This window comes from Rhinopithecus roxellana, chromosome 10, assembly GCF_007565055.1.
Source record: "Rhinopithecus roxellana isolate Shanxi Qingling chromosome 10, ASM756505v1, whole genome shotgun sequence".
Lineage (NCBI taxonomy): Eukaryota > Metazoa > Chordata > Mammalia > Primates > Cercopithecidae > Rhinopithecus > Rhinopithecus roxellana.
In genome coordinates this window covers 100,714,579-100,730,958 of record NC_044558.1, presented here as the reverse complement: position 1 = coordinate 100,730,958, position 16,380 = coordinate 100,714,579, and the positions used below count along the sequence as shown (strand labels likewise).

The following is a 16,380-nucleotide window of genomic DNA, read 5'->3' as shown; positions in this document are numbered from 1 at the left end:
ACACAACCTCCCAGGGCTGTTGCCAAGGCAGAAAGTCAAGCGGCTAGCAAGCCCGAAAGGAAAACTGGGCATTTGGCAAAGGAATGTTTATCTTTCTGTGGCACAGAAAGCTAACTAACTGCAGCTGTCACCTGAAACCCCCGGGGGCCTCTGTGTGCAACAGCAGCCATGGTGACTATGAATGGAGAGGCTAGAGAGTTGGGTGGAGAAAACCCACATCGATCTATACCAACTACTTGGCTGGAAATGTTGCCTAGAGCCAAGAGGTTCAAAGTCACATTCAGCACCCAGTGTTTGCCACAAAGCTGGCGGTCACGAGTCGCACTAGTTCACGAGCCCTCGAGGCAGGATGCACACAGGGAAGAGTAAGGGGTGTGGCAAGAACGCGTCTGGAGCGTTTCATGTGAGGCAGGCCACAGGGGATGCCTGCTGGACCTGGACTTTATTCCAGGGGCAGTGGGGAAGCACTGAGGAACTCAGGCAGGAGCATGAGAAGCTCAGGCACGGGCGGAAGGAAACCAGGAGTGGTGGTGGTGGGAAGAAAACACTGACAGGGGAGAGAGAACAGATGAAGGGGACAGATCAGGAGGCCACTTGGAGAAGCTGAGATAAACAAGGGTCTGAGCCTGAGGCACAAAGTGCAGAGCAGGGCACGGAGGTGTTCCTGAGGCAGAAACAGCAGGGTGCGGTGAGTGAGGAAGGCGGGGGAGTCAGAGAGAACTGTGCTGCCCATGTGGAAGGCCAGATGGAGAACAGTGCCTTCAGCCAAGGAACTGAGGAGGGGATATGGATTTGGAAATGACAAAAAAGTGCTGTGAGATGTCCTTGCTTTTAGGTGGGGCTGTCCCAAATTCAGTCCTTCATTCAACACCTATGAGGCCAGACTGCTACCCACCAAACACTGATTGGGGGCAGACATGGTGTAGGGCACTGGCAACATCTAACTCTGAGCTCTGGGAGCTGAGAGTCCACGAAGGGACCAAGAAACCCCATCACTATGTCTTACGTGCTCTGACCAACAAGTGTGCGAGGTATTCGGGCACAGCGGTGAAGGGCAAGGGCACTGTGGCCAGGAAGGGAGAGAAGGAAGGAAGAAAAGGTGTCAGAGAAACTTTGTCGGGCTTGCAGTCAGTCTCAGAGGCCAGGAAGGACATCTGCCAGGGCAAGGGGTTGATAAAGAAACAGGCAGCAGGAGTGGCACAGCAGAGTGGAAGGTGTGCAAAGGGTCTGGTATGTTCTGGAACAGCCAGAAATAAAATGAGAGGAGCAGGCCGATAGGCAGCTCATGAAGGATTTAGCGTGACTCGCTGAGGATTTTATGCTTTTCCTTGTGGTTACAGAGAGCCACGGAGGCATGTGAAGATGAGGAGGTGACAGGAAGGTTTGAAGTAATCCAGCTGTGGTATGGAGGAAAAATTAAAGGGGGAAGATGTCTTCCTGATGACAAGAACTGCAATCACCCAGGAAAGAGCTAAAGCTAACTCTGCACAGTGACAACAGGCAAACACTGTTTTGAATAAAGACCCAGAGTTCGGAAACTGGCAAGGGCTAGAAAAGGATTCAGAAATGGCCAGGCAGTTGCTAAAGTGATCCTACCCAGGGAGTGAACAGAGACTCACCAGAGAAGGATTCCAAAGGAATTGTGCAGGACACCAAGACTTCAGGGATACATAGCAAAAGGGTACCAGGAGAGAACCACCAAGAACAAGGGGCAGAGCCCAGGAGGGGGCCAGGAGACAGCCTGTCAGAGGAACCGATGGAAGACAGTCTCAAGGAGGGTGTTGTTAGCAGAATCAGATCCTGCCCACGGGCAGAGTGGAGAGAGGCTGTGAGCCAGGCACTAAGCAGCCTCCCATGCAAGGTGGAGGCCAAGCCCAGACTGAGGTGGCTTGAGGAACAAATACCAAATGTCTGGCGAGGAGGCAAAGACGGCAAATACTGCTGTTCCTTCAAGAAAGGATGAGACGACTAAACTTCTATTTAACTCAAATTAACAGTGCCAGTGAATAGTGCCATCGTAACTATTATCATCATAAAACAGAAGACGGTTCTGTTCACACTGAGAGCACTCTGTGAGCAGAGACTGATCTTAGCATTTTACAGGTCTTAACACGATTCACTCACAAGAACCCTCTGAGGTGGGTATTCTTATGGCCTCTGTTTAGCCGATAAGGAAACTCAGGCAATCAAGTGATGGCTTGACCTGCCCAAGGTGACACAGCAAGCAGCTGAGCCAAGACTGGAACTCAGATCTGTGAAGTCCAAGGTCACACACTTAACTCCTGTACCTGAATGAATGAGCCTAGCCCAGAATAATCTAAACGCAATAGCTTTTAGATTGCTATCTGAAAGCTACCAATGCCAGCATGAGGGAAAGCTGCAGATCCCACGTGCAGACCAAGTGCAGGACCCAGGTCTATGAAGTCGTTTCCAAGAGCCACTCAGGCCCTCGGCTCCCTCCGACCTTAAGCTACATATGCACCTCCTGCCAGTCTCTGTCAGACAAGCCTCAATGTGACTGGTTTTCAGGACTGCTGAAACACACTGATTAGAACATTTATGGATAAAAACTAATGAAACCAAGAAAGTTACTCTGTGATACAAAAGGGAACTGGGTCCTGCCTCTAACATATTACAAAGCGGTGGGCTGATAAACAGGGGTGGTCCTTCCATAATGACAAGAGGAGCCTCTAAAAGCTTATACTTCTTTGGCCTCTGCTGCCATTAATGGTGGCTAGCGTGTCAGGAGAGCAAGTACAGTGGTTAAGAGTGAGTGCAGGCTTTGCAGTCAAAGATTCGGGTTTAAAATTCTGTGTGACCTTAGGCAAGCTACTTAACCTCTCTGAATCTTAGCTTCCTCATCTGTAAGTACATACTATACAAAGACCTCTCCTCTGCTGTGAAAGCTGAGTGCCCAGCCTATTGTGTGGCACTTTTATGTGCCTAAGGAAGGCCACTATTGTCACTACTAAAACACGCAGCTCTGACCCTGATCTGCCTCCCATGTGCTTCTCCTTCCCCCATGACAAGCTCACACTCCTAGATGCTCACTACTCTCATTTGGTTTCCCAGTCAGTACATTCACTTGTTTAGCTAGGTATCTATATCATCATTCTAAAGAAAAGTATTTTCTTCTTTATAACACCAACTTATGCATACTTTACTCCTATTCCCTCCCACTGTCTTTACTCCAATTTGAGAAAATACTAGTCCCACCTCCAGTTCAGGCTTTTAAGATCAGGAGTTTTGGCCGGGTGCGGTGGCTCAAGCCTGTAATCCCAGCACTTTGGGAGGCCGAGACGGGTGGATCACGAGGTCAGGAGATCGAGACCATCCTGGCTAACACGGTGAAACCCCGTCTCTACTAAAAAATACGAAAAACTAGCCGGGCGAGGTGGCGGGCGCCTGTAGTCCCAGCTACTCGGGAGGCTGAGGCAGGAGAATGGCGTAAACCCGGGAGGCGGAGCTTGCAGTGAGCTGAGATCCGGCCACTGCACTCCAGCCTGGGCGACAGAGCGAGACTCCATCTCAAAAAAAAAAAAAAAAAAAAAAAGATCAGGAGTTTTAAGATCAGCTGTCAAGATCAGTAGTTCTGTATTCTGAAAGCTCTGGTTAAGAACAACTGCAGACATGTAGCTGTGTTAAATCAAACCTGCTTTGCTGAAGGACAGTGAGAGTCTTAATCATGGTTCTCATTTCAAAAAAATTCCATCCCAAATTTACTTTAAAAAAAAATAGCAAAAACAAAATAAAAAATCTCATACAGACTGAAGTTAGCAACCACATAGGTTTGTCATCTGGTGGAAGAGAACGCCAGGTTACAAGGGTTGCCAGGTTTCATGAATACTGCTGGGGACAGCCTTCCTGTCCTACCGGCCAGGAACATTATTACCCCTGCCCCCACTTTCTCAGTAACAGCTGAGAGGAGAAGCAAGATGACCTAAATAAATTTCATGGTAAGCCCCTAACAAATCCATTTTAAAAGATTAGAAAATTGTAAACCTCTTTAAACCTCCCTGCAGGCCGAGATAAAGAATGAAAATAAATTCCAATGTGTTGAATGCAAAATTTGAGCAGAATTAACTGAATATATATGCATACGTATCTATTTAGATATAACCGAAGTTGTTAACTTATTTAGCCAATAGTTTGAAAAACAGCGTGTTCTAGGTAACCAGGCTGTTCTCTGTTAATGCATTGGAAAGGTATACTGCTTCTTTCATTCAAAGAACCCACAATGGACTATTACCAGATGTGACTCCAGGGACTACTGTAAGATGCTGAAAACAGCTTAGAGCCTACAGTTTCATTCTAGAGGTTAAGCCAAACAAAATTTAAAATTTTCCCAAACTAGCCACAATCAGCAAAACTGCTCATAGAAGTTTTCCTCTAGTTTTTCTTGTTCTTCCTCTTTCTAAAACTAAGGTCTCTGAAGGACATTCGCAAAATCAGCATCCAGAAATTTACTGTGTAGTCTGATTAAAATGTTTTATGAATGCTTATCATTTATCAGCAGCATATGCCTACTTTGGTAATATAATGAAAAACTGTATCTTATGGAGAATCTCTTTTTAAAGAGGAAATAATAAAACAGTATCAATCAAATTCAACATGCCTAGGTGTAAAATATTTATGGAATAACGTGCAATGAAACCAAGAAAACATAACTTTAGGGGAAAAAACTTGAATGAAAACTCTGAGAAATATACTATCTTAAAATATACATATGAAAACAGATCAAAAAAGGAATCAGAAAAGATTTCTTTCTTCAATTAAAAACAAAACAAAACCCCTAAGCTTTCAAATAAACCTGAAAAACCAAGCGCCCCTGGCCCAGCCAATCCGAACACAGCCAATCACTGCTTGACTCTGTCCTTGAATTTGGCAGCACTTTCTCCAGCCACTGCTGCAGGAAACGCTGAGGCAGGAGGAAGGGTTTCTGGCCAGTAGGAGAACCCACGTGATGATCATATGCTGCACATTAAAAGCTGGGTTACAGCCTCTAGGAATGAAAGACCCACTCAATTCTGGCAAAATGTCATTTTCTGCCTCAAAAGAAAAAAATGCATGAGACAGTGTTTGGATATCCCCAAGTAAATGATTCTGACAGACACCGAAAGGCAGAACAGAGACTCCTCCGAGTAGCAGAGACAAAGTCTCTTATGTCTTGGGGCTTTTAAGCCTTAAATAAGAGACAAATCACTTAGTGATGAAATACAAATTGCTGAATAGCAAGCAATTTCAGGTATAAGCCCAGTAAGAACACTCCTGTTTTCTTAAATTTAGAATATTTAGGGAAAAATACAAAAACAAATTAAAAATTGACAGTGTTCATATCTCTAAATTCTGACTAACAAAACATATAAAATCACAGATGAGCACATTATTCTTCTGGTCATTAAAACTAGTTCTAGCTACTCAGAAGGCTAAGGCAGATCACTCAAGGCCAGGAGTTTGAGACAGCCTGGACAACATAGTAAGACCCTATCTCTACCAAAAATTAAAAAGAAAAAAAATTAGCTGGGTGTGGTGGTGTGCACCTGCAGTCCTAGCTACTTAGGAGGCTGAGGCAGGAGGATTACTTGAGCCCAGGAGTTGAAGGCTACAGTGAGCTATAACCATGCCGCTGTACTCCATCTTAGGTGATGGAGTAAGACCCTGTCTCTGAAAATTAAAAATTAAAAAAAAGAAACTGGTTCTTTTTTTAATATTTACAAAAATTTTGTGTAGAGACAGGGCCTCACTATATCAATTAGGCTGGTCTCGAACTCCTGGCCTCAAGCAATCCTCCTATCTTGGCCTCCCAAGTGCTGGGATTCCAGGCCAGCCCAAAGCTAGTTCTAATTAATAAGTTACACTTATACATTACTGCATAGTTTGCCTGTCTATATCTCCAGCCCTGTACTCTGGATCCAAACTTTCAACAAGATCTCTTTACCCACTATGATGTCCCATGAACTCCTCAAAATCAGTGTTTCCACAGAGAATTACAGTTAGGGATCCCCGTAACAGTTATGCATTCACAGGCACGCACACACACTCACACGCACCCTGCTCCTCTTCCTGTCTTCTCCCATCTATTCACCCTGCCGCTCCAGATGAATACTTGAACATCATTCTTGATTCATCCTTTACCACCTGGCCCCTTCACGCCCAATCAATCACCAAGCCGCCTCCTAAATACCTCTCAAGTACAGCTGCTTCTTTCCACGTCTACTGCCACCTCCCCTATGCTTAGGAGTGAAGAGTCTCAGCTTGGCTCCAGCTGATTTGCTCTGCCATGAATCAAATGGGTGCACCTGGACAAGTTTCTCACTATTAGCATCCTTAAGTTTCCTGACCAATACCATAGTCATAGTAACAATAACAATACCCACCTCAGAGTTGTTAGGAGAATGTAAATAAAGTAATCAACATAAAAGGCCCTGGAACTTCCTGGATGCTATTGAGTATTCACCAGATCTCAACCCTCACAATCATCCTCCTGTTGGGTGCCCAACACAACCCCACTAGGTTGGGTGGCCCTCCTCTCCTGGCCCTTCTAAGGCTCTCTGGCAATTGCTTTGTCTGCCTCCCAACCCAACTATCAGCTCCCCAATGGCAAGGACTGAGTCTTATTCCCGTAGGATGGGAAATGACTAATAAACCAATGAGCAGTAATACCAGTGGTGGAGCTATGTAATAAGAAATGACTATATATGATTAGTAAGAGCTATATACTGCTGAATGTGGTATAGGTGAAGTATCCCGCATCTGAAATGCTTGGGACCAGAAGGATTTAGGATTTTTTCAGATTTTGAAGTATTTGCTGTATCAGTCGAGCATCCCAAATCCAAAACTCCAAAATGCTCCAATGAGCATTTCGTTTGTGTGTTACAGATTTTGCAGCATTTAGGATTTTGGATTTTCAAATTTGGGATGCCCAACCTATATTCCTGAAGAGATTATTAATGAGAAAAACATCAACACATGGCTGGGCGCGGTGGCTCAAGCCTGTAATCCCAGCACTTTGGGAGGCCGAGATGGGCGGATCACGAGGTCAGGAGATCGAGACCATCCTGGTGAACACGGTGAAACCCCGTCTCTACTAAAAAAAAAAAAAAAATACAAAAAACTAGCCGGGCGAGGTGGCGGGCGCCTGTAGTCCCAGCTACTCAGGAGGCTGAGGCAGGAGAATGGCGTGAACCCGGGAGGCGGAGCTTGCAGTGAGCTGAGATCCGGCCACTGCATTCCAGCCTGGGCGACAGAGCGAGACTCCGTCTCACAAAAAAAAAAAAGAAAAACATCAACACGTAAGATTTAAGACAGCAAGGAATCAATAATGAAAATGATCAGTTACCATAATATTGTGATGTGTTCAATGCTTTGTAACATAAAGCATTTTATTTTTAAGTAACTCATAAATCTTGCTCAGAAAGCAACATACATGGGCCCTTCTTGACGTTAAAAAGATTCACTTTTGCTACTCAGCAATTTCTTTTGCATGGTTTTGCAAGCCAGAGATATTTGTTCCACAAAACAAAGAAGCCACCCGAGTTTCAGAACTGTGACTCAAGTCTTTTCAGAGGAAGCCGTCGAAAGAACATCTCCGCCCTCCCACACTGACATCTGAGACTGCCCATTTATGAAAAAGACAAAGAGTATGTCTCAAAATACTGGACCCACTTATTCACAAGTAGGAAGAGGAGACTCAAATGTTTCCCATTGGGTTGAATTAAAAAAAAAAATTAGAAGCATTTATGTGGTCCGTCTCTAACGGTTCTAATTACAGAAAAATCACTCTTTCTTAAGCAATGAGAACAGACTGTCCTTAGCTTTTTGAGGTGAAAAGCAGTGAGAAAACAATTCTGATTTTGTCTCAAAGTCTTAAATGATATTCTTCGGATTCCAATTTCTCAACCTCTGAGGGAAGTTCAGGATGAGAGGACAGGATGCCCACTCTGCAGTATTCAGGGGAGAGGTGGCGGCATACCTGGGCTCCATAGACGCGCTGCATCGCCTGCAGCAGCTGGTTGGTGTAGTCTGTGAGGGTGCCAGCATCTTCTTCAAACACGCTCAGTAAAGAGCGAGTCTGGGAGAAAAGAAGAAAAAAGGTCAGTTTCATTTCTAAGTGGAAAAGTTACAGAGGAGGAAGAAGATCCACACACCCACACATGCAGAAACCAGAATGGGAGGAAAGAAAGGTACCTGTTGGTTCCCTGGCTTCTTTTATTGATAATACCAGTATCATTTGATTCCTGGAGCTCTGGTTTAGAACTCGCTTTCTAATCCTTTAGACTACAGTGTCAGGGCAATTTCAGAATTGGAGCCAGAAAAGCCAGTTTTTAAAAGATTATGACTGAAGGGCTATTATCTATTCTGACGTTAGCCCCTACCTAAGCACCAGTAAAGTCTATCCAATAAAAAAAAGTGTTCAAAAGGGCAGCCTCTCCTCTCAAGTCCATAAGATAAACACAGGTCAGGCCTATTTGTGTACCTGGGATGTGGTCCCCTAGCACAGCTATAGTGTGAGCACCCCAGCGGGAACCGGCAGTCTGGTCTTCTGTAATCCTGGATGTCTTGCAGGAGTGTAGGAGTATGTCATTCTTTCCTCTTATGGTACTACGATTTCCTTGGGTTCCTTCCTTTCCTTCCTTTCCTTCCTTCCTTCCTTCCTTCCTTCCTTCTTTCTTTCTTTCTTTTCTTTTCTTTTCTTTCCTTTGTTTTTTTTTTTAGATGGAGTTTCGCTCTTGTTGCCCAGGCTGGAGTGCGATGGTGCAATCTCGGCTCATTGCAACCTCTGCTTTCCAGGCTCAAGAGATTCTCCTGCCTCAGCCTCCTGAGTAGCGGGGATTACAGGCGCCCACCACCACACCTGGCTAATTTTTTGTATTTTTAGTAGAGATGGGGTTTCACCATGTTGGCTAGGCTGGGGTCTCAAACTCCTGACCTCAGGTGATCCACCCACCATGGCCTCCCAAAATGCTGGGATTACAGGTGTGAGTCACCACGCCTGGCCTGCTTGTTTTTAATTAGATTTTACCATTTTCAAACTCATGGCCAGGAAATTTCATATCCCCTGGGCCCACCAATAGCAGCACTGGCCATAAAACTCTAATAGCAACTTAATAAGAATGCTAGTTTATCGTTTTTAGGAAGACAAACTCCTCAGTGCTCTGAAAGCAGCTGAGCAAAGTCATAAGCTGAAAGGTATTTCTATCATTTTCATCCACAGTGCTTAGGACACAAAAAGCACTAGAGAAATATTTACATACTGGTGGTGAACGAACAAGAATCAAGGTGCGCAGAGGCAGATCTACTCAAGGGATTTTCGTTAATGTGCCCAGCACAGTGGGAATTTAAAATACTATGTTAGCAATAATTGGATCACAACTTCAAAATATAACCCATTAGGCAGAGAAAGGAGAGTAAAGTTTCAGGAATGCCTTTGAGGTGGTATCAAAGCACTTCACCAAATACAACTCACTAAGGCTCATTATTTCCCTGCAAATAAACTGCAATTCCTCCTTTTCTTTTTCTAACTTATTTCAGGTAAGAGAATAGTAACTGACCCCAAAGCACCCTCAGAAAACTAGAATAAGAATCTATGCATTGGGATCATTACCTCCCACCATACATGATCTACCCCGACTCTGCTCCAAAACTCTGATGCACTTCGTAGCAATGCATGCTTATCCCGCTTTGCCCAGGTCTTCCGGGCTAAAAACACCAGGACTAATGTACTATCTTCAGTACCAATGCTTATCCACAGAAGAGCTACAGTGCAATAATGAATAAGGAAACCGTATCATCACGTTTAAAAAAGCTCTCAGTGAAAGAAAAACAACACAGAATTCGTACAGTGCGTAATTTGTTAGAAGAGCTCTTTGAACTTGTAAAAGTTCACAACCACAGTATGAAATATATCAGGACCTGAACAAAGGTTTTCTCAAACAATATTTATCAATAATATGCATACAGATTGTCGCTTTTTCCTATTTTAGTCTATTCCATTTGTAAACAAAAATTGTGGTTGTGACCCACTGGATTTCATAATCTACTAACGGATGTCAACCAGTAGGTTAGAAACACTGATTTAGGAGAATGAGAAGGGATATAACTGGATTGTGGCTAGTTTTTTCAAAAATACTACTGATGTCCATTTAGCCAAATCCTGTTTACTGCTTTTAATACTCTTAGGGATAAAAACAAACTGGAAGAAAAGAGGTAAAAAGGGAAAGAGAGGGCTTGCATGAATGTCCTCCACAAAGAAGGTAGAAAGAAAACTAAAATTACCACTTCCTCTATACTACCTGTGTGCCAGACGCTGTGCTGGGCACTAAACATCTGTGACTTCATTTAATTCTTTTAGCAACTCTGCGAGGTCGATTCCACGGTTCCATTAACTTCATGTTACAGATGATGAAACTGAGGCTCATCAAAGTTAAGAAATGTGTTCAACCTCCCACTGTAGGAATGTGGCAGGGCTGGGATGTAAACCCAGGTCAGCAGCACTGAGGTCACCAGCAGGATGGCTCTCATCAGCGAGTGCGCTCTTTGGTCCACAGCCTACAGCCCTGACGGGAGGCAAGACAGGGGCAGACTGGAGCTGGATGCTACTACCACGCCCCCGCCCGCAATACCTGAGTACATCACAAGTGTCCTTTGTCCTTATACCGTGGACATGCGACTGTGATGACCATTAGAACTGACAGGAAAACTCTGGTCTTCTCTTTCTAATTTAACTTGGCAGTGATCAGCTCTATATATAATAAATAGAACCAGCTACCTTGGACACTGGCTATCCACATTTACTACACTATGTCTGCTCAAACTTTGGTTTGGAACAACAGGGATATTCTGAGACATAAAGAAGGAATGAGACCAAGAATAAAGCAAAAGCACACTAGTAGCTCAAAATCCCACAGTATGGTCAGAAAGACACTGGTATATCTCACTTATAAAGATAACAGCAATCACTTATGGGGTTACTATGGCATGCCAGCATGGAGACACTTTACAAATGTTATTTATTCTTCCTAACAACTCAACTAAATAGCTATTTTTATTTTTATTTCACATACCTCCAAACATAACCTCAGAGAGATTGAGTAACTTGCCAAAGGTAACAGCAGATTCAGGAGTTGAATTCCATCCATTTTCTATTGCCCAACACTCTTAAGGGTATACTCGGCCAGAGAAACAAAACCAAGCACCCTATGCATACAGCCTCAGCTCCCTATCACTCCTTTACCTTAAAGAAACTGCATATTACTTAATAAAACACTCCTAGACATTCTCAAGAATAGTGTGTAATTGTGTAATGGCCCAATTTTAACACCACTAACTATTAAGAACATTTTAAGGTTATAAACAAAGTTCTTACCGCCATAATTTGGTGGAGGAAGAGAATGTCCTAGTGAAAAGAACCAAGACTCTGGGAGGCCTAGACAGAAGATTGGTTGAGCCCAGGAGTTCAAGACCACCCTGGGCAACATAGCAAGACTCTTTCTCTACAAAAAATTTTAAAATTAGCTTTGTGTGGTGATGCGTGCCTGTAGTCCTTGCTACTCAGAGGCTGAGGTGGGAGGATCGCTTGAGCCCAGGAGGCTAAGGCTGTAGTGAGCCACCATCATGCCATTGCACCCCAGTCTGGGCAACAGAGCAAGACCCTGTCTCAAAAAAAAAAAAAAAAAAAAAAAGAACCAAGTCTATTGAAAGGAAAAATAGGTTATAAACAAAAAGAGGAACTGAGAACCATCCCACTAACCCGACCACCGCTGGCTTTCGCAGGACACCATGAACCACACGGTCCAAACCTTCTTCTCTCCTGTCAACAGTAGCCAGCCTCCCAACTATGAGTTGCTCAAGGAGGAGCAGGAGGTGGCTGTGCTGGGGGCGCCCCACAACCCTGCTCCCCCGACGTCCACCGTGATCCACATCCGCAGCGAGACCTCCGTGCCCGACCATGTCGCCTGGTCCCTGTTCAACACCCTCTTCATGAACCCCCACTGCCTGGGCTTCATAGCATTCGCCTACTCCGTGAAGTCTAGGGACAGGAAGATGGTTGGCGACCTGACTGGGGCCCAGGCCTATGCCTCCACCGCCAAGTGCCTGAACATCTGGGCCCTGATTTTGGGCATCCTCATGACCATTCTGCTCATTGTCATCCCAGTATTGATCTACCAAGCCCATCGATAGATCAGGAGACATCATTCAGGCCAGCAGCTCCGCCCATAACCTGTGTCCCACGTGCTCCACCTTCCTTCCATTCCTCGCCCTGCCCCCCGGAGCCGAGTCCTGTATCAGCCCTTTATCCTCACACACTTTTCTACAATGGCATTCAATAAAGTGTACATGTTTCTGGTGCTGCTGCGAAAAAAAAAAAAAAAAAGAGGAACAGCACAAAACCTCTCCACAATGAAGACATACAAAACCATCAAGTTACATTTTGAGATACCTTGTTTGAGGAAAGAAAGCCCTGATTTGGTTGGAGAGTGCTGTTCCCAGCTGGGCCACTCAACTGCATAACCTCAGAATTACATCTTTCATTTCTTTGTTTCAGTTATGCCAATCGCAAAAGAAACAGAACACAAAGCGAACAAGCAACAGTGTTGTTGTCTTCACCTTATCTCAAAAGTGTACTACTTACAGGACAAGAAAATAAGCCCCTGAAGAATAAGCTGCAGGAGCTCAAAGCTGCATTTGTGTTCCTATCGCAGCAGGATTCACACTGTACTGGAACTGTTGCCTCATTATCTGTCTCTGGAACAAACTGTGAACCAGTCAAGGGTATATTTGTCATCACATTCCCAACAGCCAGTAGTGCCAGGCAGGGAGCAGAGGCTTCTAAACAGCAAGAGACAGATGTCTTAATCCCTAAAATGTTCTGCTTCCCATATATGAGAGGTAAGCAGAAATAATGCATGTGTATGCACACAGACTAGTTTTACAATGCATCGTGCAGCACTGCAAACTAAAAAGGAGTCCATGAATAGATGTGTCTAAGGTCAGTTAACTGCTATTCAGCTCTTCCTGGGTCACTCAGTTCAATTACAAAAGCTTTGGTGTTCATTTAATTAATCCTGTGCAATCACATTACTGAAGCAACTCTCAAAATTACTCTTCATAAAACTAGAAGAAACACACAATAGGTGGTTTGTTAGGTCTTTTCCTTTTAGTGAAACATTTTAGGTTACTGATGACAGAAAAGTCCGGTGCTAGATAACTGGGCTAACTTGAACCATATCCCTAGTACAGGCAAGCTGCCTGGGTTCCAGTCCTGGCTTTGTCACTTTATGGTGTATAATTGTAAGTAAATTACTTCTCTGCTTCTTAGTTATTTAAATAGAGAACATACTTCAAGGCTGCTGGGAGGATTAAGTGAGTTAATATATGTAAAGCATTTAGAAGAGTCCCTGGCACATAAAATCCATGAGACAGGCATTTGCTATTGCTTTTATGCTTTGCACATAAAATGACGGGGATGGATTAGATTCCTTCCAGTTCCAAGTCTATGAGTCACCTTGAGAATAAACCTACGTTAGACACAGGTCACATACAAGAGAGTAGTACATAAATATGCTCTGATGATCATTAAATACCTTCTTAAAGTCAGTTTCCATTCTGTACAACAGCATCATCAAGAGCCCTCCTAAGGGTGACAGCCACGTCTCAAAAGCAATGACAAATAAACTTCCTATATTAAAAGGAACATATTAAATAAGAGTGATAATGTCTCTAAACCTCCTCTGCCACATACAAGTTCCAAGTTATACACCATGTAGATATGACACAATGTTAACTCTAAAGTACCTTGAAGATCACCTGCTCCCCCCCGGCCCGTCTCTCATTCTGTAGATGTTCTGCAGATGAGGAAACTCAGCCAGCCACAGGGTGGAGACGAAGAGACTCACCCACATCACATTCTAAGTGAGCGTGAGAGCCAGAATTAGAACCCAGGTCTCCTGACTTGGTCCACAGTCCTGTCTACTTCCTCACAGCTGGGAAAATCCTTTAAGCCACTCAGAAACAGTGTATATTCCTTTATGGAAGAGCTGGAAATTAAGAATGTGATCTGTTTGTGAGGACAACATCAAGAATCAGTATAACCTCTGTAACCTGGCTTAGGCATCACCATGTAGGTTAGAAAAGCAGGATATTTCTTTTTTTTTTTTTTTTTTTTTTTTTTTTGAGACAGAGTCTCGCTCTGTCGCCCAGGCTGGAGTGCAGTGGCCGGATCTCAGCTCACTGCAAGCTCCGCCTCCCGGGTTTATGCCATTCTCCTGCCTCAGCCTCCCGAGTAGCTGGGGCTACAGGCGCCCGCCACCTCGCCCGGCTAGTTTTTTGTATTTTTTAGTAGAGACGGGGTTTCACCATGTTAGCCAGGATGGTCTCGATCTCCTGACCTCGTGATCCGCCCGTCTCGGCCTCCCAAAGTGCTGGGATTACAGGCTTGAGCCACCGCGCCCGGCCAGAAAAGCAGGATATTTCTGTGCACCTCAGTTCCCACAAGTGCAAGGCAAACAGAGATCCTTGTTCAAAGTGATCATTTAAGATCTCACATTGCTATCTTCAGATTCCACACAACAGGTATGAGCATGGACGAAATACCTTCTACCAAGGGCTTTAGCCTGATAAAAATGCCAGGAGACTACAGCTATATAAAAAAGAGGGCCTTGAAAAAGTCAGTCCAATGGATGCAAACTTACCAAAAACAAAAACAAATCACAGCTTGCTTCCAGATCCTTACTTATCTATACTAGGAGGATCACAAGAAATGAACAAAAGACACCTATGCATACAGTCTTTTGGACTTATTCTGAACTGTTGATGTAGGTAAATCCATACAAGGATCATGCTGGGAGGTATTATTCACTCAGAAGAAAAAGGGAAGGAAGCCCAAAAGAGGGGAAAGCGTGAAACGAAAACAGGTTAATCTCATTCTAAGTTTTCAAGAGTTGAGACACTAGGAAATAAAGGCACTTATTTAAATAAACCTGGGATGCTGAACCAGGAGTGTAGGTCTGAAGCTGGGGAAATGTTAAAGGAGAACAAAAGACCCCTGGGGAAAGGTGTGCTGAATTATGAACTAATGTCATTCTGCACTCATTTGCTATATTTACACACCAGTTTTCATCGGCAGAGCTCAAAGGACTTGACTCTCATCTCGAGTGTGCTAATGAAGTTCCCTTGTGCGACAAATGGGGCAGGTATTGTATTTTTCTCTTCACTATTGGGAAACCTGTGCCAAGAGGAGGCCTGGTACCGCCAGGAAAGAGATCCAGGCTCTCTGCCTCTCATTCTGGCTGGCACAGGTCTCATCACATCATTAGGAGTAGCAGTAATAGGACTGACTCATTTCTGTACCAGACGTTGTCTGCTGACAACTTTACAGGTGTTTCTCACTGACTTCTCTCAACAACCCTATGAAGCAGGCACAATTATTATTCCTATTTTACAGACGACAAAACTAAGGCACAATAAGGTGGTTTTCCTGAGGCACTCAGCTACTAAATGGAGTCAAAGTTTAGATCTCGCAGCCTCTCATTTGCAGCTGAGTTTGGAGGCGGGTCACGACATCAGGACTCCGGCCGCGGGGCGCTCTCCCAGTTCCCCAGCTCTGCCCCGGCTCAGGACTCAGGGCCCGGCCCGCCCCCTCCTTAGCCCGAGAGAACCCGGGGGGAGGCGCCGCGAGCGGGCCGGGCGCACTACCGCGGCTGCCCGGCCGGGGGCGCGGCCTCCACCTCGGGGCTGGAGGGGCCTCCTCGGCCTTACCCCTTAGGGCGAGGGGCACCGGAGCGGCGGGAGGTACCTGGGGACTGTCCTGCAACGCCTCCTCTAGCAGGAGCTTGTCCACGGCGGGCATGGTGCGGTGCGGCTCAGCCGAGGGCTGGGTTGGCAGGACAGAGGGCAGGAGATGCGGCGGCCGACAGTGCTCCCGGGCTCTGGGCTCGGGCGACGCGGCGGACACTCCGTGCCCGCGGCGGCCCCGCGTGTCCACGCCTGGCCAGTGGCCGCCGACGCCTGCCCGCCAGCCCTCCTCCAGGCCCTCCTCCCGACCCAGCCCCCGGCCGAACCGGATCAACAGGAAGTGTGGCGAGCGCAAGGCCGGGAAACCGGAAGTATGGTGAGCTCGGGTCCGGGCACCGGAAATGTGGCTCCCACGCTTCCGCCTGCGCTCGGCGGCTGGTGGGGAGCTGTGGTCTCTGGATGTCAGTTACGACGCTGAGGGAACCCTTCGGGTGTTTGTGTTCTGTGCAGAAGGCCCTTCAAGTCAGTGCATATGAAGTCCAAAAGAGGAACTCGAGGGTGGAAAGATAAGGTTTTATTTGCTTGTGGCTACCCAGAAAGCCTTTTGAGTCAAAGGAGCGAACAGATTTTTTTCTTTTAATGGAAGGA

The 16,380-nt window shown here is 45.4% G+C and overlaps 1 protein-coding gene and 1 pseudogene across 5 annotated transcripts in view; one reads left to right on the top strand and one right to left on the bottom strand.

The window, feature by feature from the left end:
* APPL2 (adaptor protein, phosphotyrosine interacting with PH domain and leucine zipper 2) overlaps positions 1-16,092 on the bottom strand; it is a 62,315-nt gene extending 46,223 nt beyond the window's left edge. For 2 of the 4 annotated variants that reach the window (XM_010375350.2, XM_010375352.2), the window contains exons 1-2: positions 15,794-16,092; positions 7,973-8,071 (exon numbers count right to left, since the gene is read on the bottom strand). In XM_010375350.2, the coding sequence (XP_010373652.1) occupies positions 7,973-8,071; positions 15,794-15,847 (153 nt within the window). In that variant the 5' untranslated portion in view covers positions 15,848-16,092. Of the gene's footprint in view, positions 1-7,972; positions 8,072-10,292; positions 10,557-15,756 lie in introns of all 4 variants that reach the window. The other 2 variants (XM_030938302.1, XM_030938303.1) reach the window with 2 other exon arrangements.
* LOC115899880 lies at positions 11,732-12,348 on the top strand (annotated as a pseudogene). Its single transcript, XR_004059464.1, has one exon. The product of XR_004059464.1 is annotated as an interferon-induced transmembrane protein 3 pseudogene (transcript).
* Positions 16,093-16,380: the final 288 nt, after the last annotated feature.